The sequence below is a fragment of the Manis javanica genome, chromosome 3 (genome assembly GCF_040802235.1).
Source record: "Manis javanica isolate MJ-LG chromosome 3, MJ_LKY, whole genome shotgun sequence".
In the NCBI taxonomy this organism is placed as follows: Eukaryota; Metazoa; Chordata; class Mammalia; order Pholidota; family Manidae; genus Manis; species Manis javanica.
The window spans coordinates 88572480-88584883 of NC_133158.1; the positions used below are offsets into that span (position 1 = coordinate 88572480).

Consider the following 12404-nt stretch of genomic DNA (forward strand, 5'->3'; position numbering starts at 1 on the left):
CCAATGCCCTTCTTAATTCTACATGTTCACTACCCTAGTCACTAAGGCACCCAAATTCGATCTTTTATTTTGCTCCATATCTTAGAATCATTCATGAAGTTCCCCTGAAATAGGTCTTCTCTTTCAAATCTATCCCTTTAAATAAAATCCATTTTATTCCAGTTAAAAATTCCATTTCATCTATTAGTTCAGGGCTTTATTAGCTCATGCTGGAAATGTTCCTTATAACCTTCCCAGCCTTCAGGTTTTTCCCCGCACTCTGTGCCTTAGAATCAGAATAGTCAAGTCTAGTCTTTGCCAGACAATGACCATGAGATCATTCTACCTCTCTAAAGTTTGTTTCCTGTTATTTCTGCATAACAAATTATAACAAGCTTAGCAGTTTAAAGGTGCACACACTTTTATATCTCATAATTTCTATGGATTAGGGGGCAAGCAGGGCTTAGCCTGGCCTGATTCTCAATGTCACCAGGCTGAATTATAGGCATCGGCTGCAGCTGTGACCCCCATTTATTTTTAGGGTCCTCCTCAAGTTCCCTAACTGTTGGCAAATTTATTTCCTTAAGGCTATCATTCTGACTTCCCCTTTTTCTCATTAACTGTTACTCAGGAACTGATTTCACCAACTAGAAGTCACCTAGTTCTTTGCCACATGACCCCCATAGACAGTTCACAAGCTGGCTGTTTGCTTTCTTCCAGGCCAGGGGGACAATGTCTTTCTGACTCTTCATTCTTTTATGAAGACCTTACCTCATTATGTCAGGCCTGCCCTTATTAATCTTCCTTCAGTGAACTCAGAAGGTACCCATAAATATATCTGTGAAGTTTCTTTGCCACAACAGGCAGCATGATCAAGGCAATGATATCACATATACTCACAAGTCCCTCCTGCACTGAAGGGGAAGGTGTCGCACAAGGATGTGGGAGGGTTATCATAGAATTCTGCCTAATGCATTAATGTAAAACCTAGTTAGCTGGAAAAGAAAATCTTAAGATCTTATGATAGTAACTCTCAAACCACAAAATACTAAACTTACACATGGAATATAAAGGTTTTAAAATTTATAAAGTGCAAATTCTCAGGGAGTTGGTAGATCTAGGAAGCAATGAGCATATTTTCTCACACTAAACAATAAATATTCAGACTTCCTTGTTACAGATTAAAAGCTGCAGTGAAACCACCTGTGGTTTTGAATACAGAGCTGCCCAGAGGCACCAAAAGGATTTCTGAGTCAGACTCATGGGGTGGAGGGAAAAAGGGGAGGACCAAATTAGATGAAAATTATGATTATTTCATTCTACTGTTTAAAGCTTACAGAAGAAAAGAAGTCTTAACATTGCCTACAGAATAAATTCTAATCTGGAATAAAAGATCTTGTATGATTTAATTGGCCCCTGACTTCCTGCTTACCCATCATGTCTATATCAGATGTAGTTTCATAGTAATTTCAAACAATCACGTGCTTTTACTCTGCATAAATACATGGCTCCTTTCTTTAGAATGCTCTACCACCTACTTTTACTGACAACTCCTACGATGAATTCCATTAATTAAGATCCACTTACTTAAAAGATATTTATAGGGTGCTTACCTTCATCAATCAACTATTAAGCCTTCACCTCAGCCACAAAATATGTCTGATTTCTGCTGCTTTTGTATAAAAACTGTAGCCAGTTCATATATCTATTACTATAACTGTCAGATCTTATGTTTACATGTCCATCCCCTAAATGTGAACACCTTGAAGGCATGCTTCTGTTTGATTTGTTCATATTTCTAGGACTAATTCTGGGTTTGTTACAACTTGTCAGTCACAGTTTGCTGCAGATAGTGATAAGATAGTAATAATAACCTCTAAAATGTATTCAGTGATTCCTTGCACTGTAGAAACACCTTTTACACATTGCACACAAAATCCTTGGACCAGCACTTTGAGGAAAGCATTATAATTCTCATTTAGTGGATTCAAAAACTAAAGTTCAGAAATAGAGGCAAGACTTTGTATAAGTTACTGATACCTCTCAACTTTGTGTTCTCGATGCCAATGTGGTTCCCCAGTAGGAGTAACAGCATCTCTCACATGTTCAACACAAAGCTGAAAATGCATGTTCTCGGTTCCAGCTGAGACCTACTACTCACTCAGAAAATCTGGGATCAGAACACTATAATCTGGCACTTAACAGGCCCTGTAGGTGATGAGGATGTCTACTGAAGTTTAAGAACCATTGCTATATAATATGATATGGAAATATCCTGGCCGGGAAAAATGTGATCAACTAGGACTTCCAAAAAACTTTTGCCCAGAAACTTGGAAATTAAATTCACATTAAATAATGATAGAGAACCAACAAAGGCCTGTACAGAAAAATGACTCACCCTGAAATTAGAAGTCATGTTGAAGGTCCATATGCCCTCATACAGAGTGAAGCTTAACACAGTGTCAATATGCTGAACTGGCAAATGCTCAGTTAAAACATATGGAAAGTAATCTTTTCTCTTGACTATAATAATTAGGATTTACACTGTATTTTACTTTGTTATATGAAAATATTCTCCATAACTATAGACATTTTAAACATCTCTAGGTAAAAGTTCTCATTTTTTTCATTTGGATCTTTGCTCAGGCACCACAGACTGCTGCTAATGGGGAGGCATTTCAACAATTTCTTATTGAATTAATTTAATTGGCTTTGACTAGCTAATCTTTTCCCATTGCTTTACACTAGAGACTGTCTTTTTTAAAAGTGTCAAGAAATAGACTAAAAATTGTTAAATTGTAACAGGAAATCAAATTTTGATCTCTGAAAAGACAAGAGTGCAATATAAGGATGGCACACTCCTTACAATGAGGAGTGTTTGCTGAGAGATCTTAAGAGTGAACTTTCACTTAGTATATCCAGAGGACAGCGATAGTAATGAATATGCATTCTCTGTAGAGTACTGCACAGAGCATATTTGCATGTACACCTCATGAAAATGGTGAATTTCCTGAATGCTATAAACTATCTGATTGTGAAGACAAACTATGTAAATGTGTAAAAAAGGAGATATAAACAAATAAAGAGCTATGTAGGTGAATGCCTGGGTAGGGATAATAGATGCCCTCTCAACAGCCATGCACTGGAAAGCACAGAGAAAAAGGAGGCTTTAGTACTTCTGAATAGAACACAGATTCATATGCTGATTCTGTATATAGTTTGGTCTTGACTTTTGTTCTAGTCTTGATTCAGATGATTTTAAAGTATGGTGTTTATCAGATCAAACTTTTCATGTTTTGCGTACAAACTAAAGTCCCCTCCTTACCTAGTATATGATCAAGTCTCTTTGATATTCTGAGCAGAAGCCAGAATTTGTCAAAAATTAAGATACTTTATAAAAATATGACTACATTATGAATTTCTCATAAGGCTACAATGTTAAAAAAAATCAATAAACATGACTGGAGTTCCTAATATGTTAGGGTGTGATCTCCTAGAGGACATAAGAATGACAAACCCTTGAAACACATGTAAAATGATAAAAAAAATTGAGATGAAATATCTAATTATTTCAGATATAATGAAGGGATGAGTGTAGATAATAAAACAATTTGAAGAAATTTGAATTCAATTCAATTCAAAATGAAGGAGAGTATTTAAGAACAGCATTTTAGCATAAACCAAGCCCTTGTACAAAAAAGACAAATGTGATATGTAAGTATTCACTGCTTGGACAATTCATACCGGCCAAGGAAATCAGATTTTAAACTTATTCTACAGGTTAGGGTTTTCAATCAGAAGTAATTAGAGAGAAAAAGTGGCTAGATCAGGTTCTTGTCATAGTATGATAACTCTGGAAGCAGTGTAGAGGGTCTATCTAGGAGAGATCTTACCCAGACCAGACATGGCTAAACAAACATATCTTAAAGGCAGAATTAGAATAGATGTTAATGAGCCCTGACAGAATACAAGATCAGGTTACATAGTACCTTCAAAGTTTAATTTAGCATGGTACCATATCTAATGTGTCTTGCGGGCTTGTTTTTCTCCAAATTTTGTCCAACAAAATGTATTTATAAGAGTTTTGAAACAAAAGTAGTGATTGGGGGTAAATTACAGATAAGTAGTCCTTTTGGAAAAAAATACACAGAGAGAGAATAATTAAAATAGAAAAGAAATTGAGTAATTGTGTGGATTATGAACATATAATTTCTTAGTAATATAGGTAATTCAATCTGTTACATTTGCATGCCCATTTGTAAGAATTATTGTTAATCTGCTGTATATACTCAAATTACAAGTTAAAATAATTAGAATGGCTTGCATAAACCTAACTTCTAGGTTACCTTAAGAATAATGCATATTACTACATACATGGGAAACAATTTAAACAATCATCATTAACAACTCTTTCACTTGGATTTTAATGCACTTGTGATATCAGGTCCAAGATATCTGCATGTGGGGTAAAATAAATAAAAAACATTATTAACCTTTTTAGCTATTTCCTCTATAAACTTATTCCCCTCCCTCCCAGAAAATAATATGAACATGTGAATGTACTTACATGTTGTTTTACCAATGAGTTTCAGCCCCAGGCAAGTTCACTCTTGATTCAGGGAGGCCAAAAAATGACAATGGAACGTTCTTGGGGTTATACCCAACTTGCTTCCCATGGTGGCAGGTTAATCACTAGAATCCCATCCACCTAAAGCAAGTTTGCATGCAGCAAGCCACATCTGTCTCTGTGTCTGTCTGCCTCCTCGGAGCCTCTCAGTCTCTGTCCTTGGGCTGTCACCACTCCAGCCTCTGCTCTCCTGCAGCCAGGCAGCCCAGAGCACTGTGTGGAGCTCTTTATGTATAGAGTCAATAACAACATATTGTCCACACTTGGGCAGTGAGCAAGCCAACCAGGGTCAGGTAAGAATACTGGTCACAGGAACCTTCATTTTCTCTATAGTGTGTGTTTAAATTTAGGCTGGTGTGAGAGCAGAACTATGCTTAATATTTAAATTACTGGGCATTTTTATGAGACAAGTACATTTTTTTCCCTCTGTGAGAACTTTTAGCAATCAGGTTTATTGATGTTTAGCCAGTTTTATTTTCAGAATTTTGTAATTCCAGAAATCAATAAGTAGAAGAAGTAATTTAATTTCTCTGTCTATAATCTAAATACTACAGATGAGTTCTGAAATAACAATTTCTAACAAGTACTTAGGGTTTATTATTGCCAAGCATAAATGTGGGGAAAATGGAAGTTCCTATGACCAGGATCCTCACCTGAACCTAAACTACTTGGTTATGTAACTGGCCTGCTGCTAGGCTACTTCTTCTACACCCATAGACAATAAGCTATTACTGACTGAGTCACTACATAAAGAGCTCTGCTCCGTGCTCCAGGAGGAGGCAGAGATGAAGAAGGATTACAGACCTGCAGACTGTTGGATGCAGACATGATTCTAGTGCTCGACCTACTGCAGTAGAACAAAGTCAGGTAATAACCCTTTTACACTAAGAATGTTTGATTGTCATTCTTCAGTCTCACTGAATCCATAGTGAACTTGCCCAGCGCTGGAACCCATTGGCAAGACAACAAATCTATGTGTTTTTTTATATATTAACTCACTTAATGCCTCCAGCTTTCCCACAAGGTATATATTATTTTTAGACTTCTTTTACATAAGAGGAAAATGGAGCACACAGATTATATTAATATAGTTTGTAAAATTATCTAATTTAAGAAATGGATATATCTGGTTCAAATTATCCTTAATCAGAAAGTAACTATGACTTGAAAAAGAAAATGTAAATTCCCTGTATCTAACACTTCATAGTATTTTCAGCACATTAATTTTGATATTGAGGACCTTTCTCCATTTTTTACCTTTAATCTCTTTGTCATTTTTGAACCATCTTATATCAGCTGCAGGTTTACTACCAGATGTTTTACAAGTCAGCTGCATTAAGTCTCCCTCCATAACTGGTGATGAAAATCCGCTAATCTGAGGCTTCTCAGGAACACCTGAAATTTAAGCAAATGAACCAAGTGAATATCAATCCCCAGGGCTGATATAACTATGGTTGTTGTTATAACTATTACTTTCACAATAAAAGCTAAACCAGGTGGTTAACTGACAAAACCTCAATTAAGAATAATAAACTGCTTAAGATATAGAAAGTATATATAGATATAAGTGTATATACACATACGTACACACATGTGCACAGATCTGCATGTACATCTATGAATATATGTGCATATTATCCACAAAGCATTTAAAATGCATTTAGTTCAAAGTAGCTTTTAAATTAAATTTTACCTGTAAAAATGCTCTGTAAATTTTAAAACAACCATTCAATACATCTTACTGTTTGCCAGGATAGGGATTTAAGAAGGCAGATTATTTGCATTAGGGAAAAAAATCTACAAAGTGCATTTCTTTGTTCTTTATCAAACTGTGATTTAACTAAAATAGCATCTTTCATTACTGATTTCATAATTCTTAAATCTTGAAAAGATATTATTATCCCCTGTGCTGTAAACATAGACAAAATGGAGTTAACATTGACTGATAGGAAACTAAAATGAGGGGGCAGGGCATTCAGGAAATAGGATCTACGTGTGTTCTCTTCTCTGAAACTGTTTTCAGAACATTAGACTTTGTATTCTGTCAAACATCTGCTGCCTGCAGCAATGTGGACTTTTTGGTCAGTGAATAGCTGCGGCAACCAATTATGTATAGCTAAATGTAGGTTACAACAGTTTTTGCCAATTATGATTCTTTCTAAACAACTCATGTAAGCCCCCGTGGAATTCCCCCTTTTTTTTTTAAAGACCCTAAGCACTATCCCCTCTTCAGAGCATACATTTGGGTTACCTCCCAAGTCTATGTTGCCACATTGCAATCTCTTAGACCCCAAAAAGACACAACTGATTGCTACAGCTTTGCCTTTTTTTGGTTGACAGTGTACTTAATTCAAGAAAACACGTTTGGAATAAGAGATACATAATAATTGCAACTACTGTAATTCTTCTAGAGAATGTCTCTTGATGTCATTTGTATTAGAAATACAATTTTAGTTTTGTGCAGCATGATACCTATTTTTAACATTAACCATTTATTACCTTTTCTATTCCACAGGTAATACACAGAGATAGCACATGGGTGATTTAAATAGCACAGTACACATTTATTGGGTATTCTGTTATGGCAGAAGTCTATTAAAATTTCTTCTAAATTTAGTCACTAATAAAGGCAGACTGAAACCTTTATTATACTATTTAATTCAATTTGAAGAGAATAAAACACAAGATGTTAGAAAGCACCAATAAGAAAAATATATATTTAAAAAACAAGACCAACATAGATAAATGACAGATAAGCATACTCTGATTAGCTGGTTAGTTGTTGTTGTTCAGCTTCACATTGCTTTTTTAAAAAACTATGTCATACTATCATTTAGTAAACCAAAAATGAGCCAGTTACCTATTCTTAGCATCTCAGGTTGGCTCTCTACAGGACAATACATTAACTTTTGGCAGTTATTATCCTGAAATACTCCATGTTGGTGGGTATATTTTGTCTTTAATAGCAAATCTGTGAAGATTTTATAATATAGTTCCAGTGGGACTTGCAAAATAACATATTTTATATCCTATGCACAAAACCAATTCACTAGCTGGATTAACTTTAATATTCCCACCTAAAAGAACAGTATGCATTAGTTCTTTTCAATATACTGTTATGCCTTTGTTTATCACAAAAAAGAAGGCAAGCCAGGGGCAAGAAACAAAATCTTTAAATTTCTCTAACTTGCTCAGGACACAGGTGTGTTCCAATGAACTGTAGCAATTTCAGCTGATTGGACCACTAACTTCGGTGGATTTGCAGAAAGCTGAGCTGCACCTTTATTTCCTTGGACTCTCTATGAGTGTGTTGCTTTTTTTGTCACTTTAACCTTTAGAAAATGACCCAATTTTTAGAGAATAAAAGTACGAAGAGGTTACAAGTTGCACACATAAGTGACATTATGAACTTTATTTAGGGATCTAGAAAACTACAAAATTCAAAAGCAAGAAACATATAGAAATGCCAGGGTCATTTAAATGCATTAAAACACAAAGGGGTCATATTTGAAACCCATACAATTTTTGGAAAGGCCCCACCCAGTGACTGATATGATAAAATGGAAGAGCACCCTATAGACAGTAGAATTCATTATGCTCATTATTTCATCACTTTATAAAAGGGTCACCATATGTACAATATGCAGATTATTTGACACCAGGGATTTAATTGGAAATTAAAAGATGGTGTGTATTGCTGGCCAAGGAACAAAATGGCTATGGGCTCTCAGGAAATCATACAAATCTTTACACACCTCCCTTGGTCTATTTATAAAACAGGGAAAGTAACTAAATGATTTTTTAAATGCCTTTTGTTATAATGTAGCAGAGCAGAGATTAAACTACACCTATTAATATGATTCTCAAATGTATATTTGCTGTTGGATCATGTTGCTATAGCAGTGCACATCTCTCTAGCTTGTGATCAGATAGTGTGAGTCCCTTGCACTTACCTAGAACAGTGAGATAGGCCTTGGAAGTTTTGACAGGCATTGTAAATAAAGAACAGGTGTACTGTCCTTCATCAGAGAGAGACACGTCACTGACGCTGATACTCAATTCATGCCAGGAAGCCCGAACCAGCTCAATCCTATTGTCCCTTAAAGCTGGAAAGAGATAATATTGAAAATGCAAATAACATTAGAAAAAGTCAGTACTGTTGGACTACATATTTTTAGCACAATACAATGAACATTGTCTTTGGCCATCTGTCTAACTCTCATATCCTGAAACAATTTGAATGAAGTTTTAAATGTATTGAAATATTTTATCAGATATTTTAAAAATCAAAGTAGAATTAGGTGTTCCTTAATGTTCTCAAAAATAACATTTTTAATTAAGTGATTGCATCTAGTGCAATACTTTGGATGAAGTAGATGTTGCCGGTGATAAAAAGGGCTTTCCTTCCACAGTCTTTTATGAAATGTTAGTTCCAAGAAAAATTATAAACTAGAGTTCACTTCTAGGCACAGATAAATTTGGGAAAAGTGGTACATTTCTTCCAAAAGACCAACAACTAACATTAGCATATTGAAAGCTTTCTACAGTAGTGACACCTGTTGAACTTTAAACCATAGCTTCCTTTCAGCTGAAAAGCACCTCCAGGTATAGATGTTTAGATTCTCTCTCATTGGTTGTTGCATTTGCTGGACTACTGTCTGTCCCATACTTAAAAAATATTTGGTTCAACCACCTTTTCTACACAGAATGCTTGTTTTCACAGATCATCTCTTAATATCTTGCTGATTTATGCTCCTCTTGACTCATTTTGGTAGAAACATTAAAAAGTTTAAATATCATCCTATGATCCACTAAGTACAGCTACTCCAGTAAGTACAGTGGAACCTAGAATTAAGCACAAGGCAACTAAGAAGTACTCTGGGAGGCAGAAAGGGGAAAGAGGACTGGTTAGACACCAGGACCTAAGGAGCAGCACAGTGACTCCCCAAACACAGTAAAAGGTAATGAGGCCCAGCTTCTCCCAAACACAGCACAGCAACAGAAGGTGGTCTGGATAGACTCATGTTTATCAAAGATCAAGTGGGAGTCCTGCCAGCAACTTTGGGAGAGACTGGATCACCCACGGGGGATCAAGTGGGAGCACCACTGACAACCAGTAGCCATGGAAATCCATCTCTTTCCCCATTGGGCTGGAGACTCCTCTTGGCTACCTAGGGACAGTGGTCAATTAGGCAGCACAGGCAGAGGGGTGATCTCTTTATGACAAGTACCCAGCCCTTGAATTGGTCTTCCCACGAGCTAGGGAACCACTTACCCCAGAGCAATCAGGTAGTCTGGCCTGGGGAAGGCCCTCTGCCCTCTTTGGTGGTGCCAGCAGAAATCAGTGTTACCTCCAGTGGTACTAAACAACTCACACTAACCAAACAGCACCACAAAGGCTCTGAAAATTAAATCGTTGGTAAAACTATGGCCCACAAATGTAAGCCAGCACCTATGTCCTAAACCTAAACAGGATGACTGCCTCCTAGAATAGAAGATTTAAATAGGATCCAGTCTCCTAACATAATAGTCAAAATGGCCACCATATAATAAAAAAAGAAAATCACCAGTTAAACCAAACAACAGGAAAATCAAAACTTGAATAAGAAAAAATAACCATCAAAGGCCAACACTGACTTGAAATGGATGTTGGAAATATCTGACAAATAATTTAAAGAAGTCACATAAAAATACTTTAACAAGCAATTATTAATTATCTTGAAACAAAGAAACAGGAAATCTCAGCAAAGTAAAGAAGTTATAAAAAAAGAACCAAATGAAAATTACAGAAGTCAAAAAAAAATATAAAACTCAGATTGGCTTAATAGTACAGTGCAGATGACAGAATATGGAGCAATATAATTCACACAATCTGAACAAGAGAAAGAAAATAGATAAAACAGCCTCAGGGATCTATAAAACAATCACAAAATATCTAACACTGGTATCACAACTCCAAGAAAGGAGAGTGGAGCTTAAATAGTATTTGAAGAAATAATAGTTGAAAACTTTGCAAATTTGGCAAAAGATAATAAATTTACATAATCAAGAAGACAAGGAAATCTCAAGTAGGATAAACCTGAAGAAGTCCCCATCAAGATACATCAGTAAACTCCTGATATTTGAAGACAAAAAAATCTTGAAAGGAACCAGAAAGATGTATTACTTATAAAAGAACACTAATCACATGATTTTTCATTTGAAATTATGGTGGCCACAGGCAGTGGCACATTTTTCAAGTGCTGAAAGAAAAGACCTGTCAACAATTAATGATTATTCAGTGAAACTAACCTTTAGGATCAAGGGGAAATAAATATATTCTTAGAAGGAAAACTAAGAAAATGTTTATCTAGCAGATCTGTTTTAAAGAAAAGTTCTTTAAACAGAAAAGAACAATCTTGGTACATCAAGAAGGATGAAAGAACTGAAAAAACAACAATATGAGTAAATATAATGTAGAATACCCTTCTCCTGAGTTTTCTGGATTTTATGATGGTTGAAAGTAAAATTGTAACATTAATTGATGTAATGTTCAACATACATAGAAAGAATACTGAAGACGAGTAAAAAGAGAGCAGGGCAAAGTGACCTAATGGAAGTAAGGTTTCCATACCTGAAGTGGTAAAACATCACTACTAGTAGACTATGATGTTACATATATATATATATATATATATATATATATCTGGAACAACTATAAAGATAGTATATAGAGTGATACACTAAAAAAATATGTAAATGAATTAAGATGAAATCAACTTATATAGTGTCTTGAAATAACAAATTATAGAGATGAAGAAGAAAGTGGTGGTTACCAAGGGTTAAGGACAGTAAAGGGTGGAGGGAATTTGGAGGGACATCAGTGTGCTCACAGAAGGACAGCACAAGGAATCCTTTTAGTGACAGAACTACTTTGCATCTTGACTGTGGTGATGGATACATGAACCGACACAAGTAATAAATTTGAATAGAACTACACACATACACACAAATGAGCATGTGTAGGACAGTATAATGGAAACCCAAGTAAGATCAGACTCTATGTATCAATTTCCTAGTTGTGACTCCTTTGCAAGATGTTATTTGTGTGGAAGGTACATGAGATATATCTGTATTATTTCTCACAACTTGGAATGAATCTACAATAAAACTCAATTAAAAAAATTTATTGACATTCTATGGAATAATAGAAATGGTTAGGATATCAAAGCTTAAATTACATTTGTCAGAGCAGGAGGGGGAATCCTGTGCCATATATTCTTAAGTTCCCTGCACCTTCTCTATATTCTTTTCAAGAAGAGCAACTATAAAATATATAATATTTGGAAAATTATAAATTTTCTTGACTTTAAATATATTTTTAAAAATCCCACATACTCGAATAATGCACACTTTAATGATTATAGTCTCTCTGCTACTGGTCTTTGTTAACACTAATTTTATAAGGACACATATAGTTGCATATATTTTCAAGACTTATTTTTATTGAATATAAAAAATAAGTCTGATTATGATTGTTTGTGACTACATAAGATACAGTACACATTTTTTTTAAATGTTTATTTTGTTCTCCATCTCCTACATGCCCTGCTACAAATACCTTGTTCAGTTGCTAGAGGAAAACAGTGGGGCACAGATTTTTTCCCCCAATAAGACCTATGTTATAGCAACCACGTTTCAAAGCTATGATTTATTTTAAAAATGTTTATCATATATTTCTTGGTTTTTTAAAAAAGAAGTCACCAAAAAGGAAAACCTCAGGTTGCTGCAACAATACCATTTGGGTAAAACATGCTAC

The 12404-nt window shown here is 35.2% G+C and overlaps 1 protein-coding gene across 5 annotated transcripts in view; it reads right to left on the bottom strand.

The window, feature by feature from the left end:
- The window catches only part of CADM2 (cell adhesion molecule 2), a 1133262-nt gene that overhangs the window by 157454 nt on the left and 963404 nt on the right, over nucleotides 1-12404 (bottom strand). For all 5 annotated transcript variants that reach the window (XM_037001690.2, XM_037001693.2, XM_037001691.2 and 2 more), the window contains 2 exons: nucleotides 8560-8712; nucleotides 5864-6001 (listed from right to left, as the gene is read on the bottom strand). In XM_037001690.2, coding sequence (XP_036857585.1) covers nucleotides 5864-6001; nucleotides 8560-8712 — 291 coding nt within the window. The remainder of the gene's footprint in view (nucleotides 1-5863; nucleotides 6002-8559; nucleotides 8713-12404) is intronic.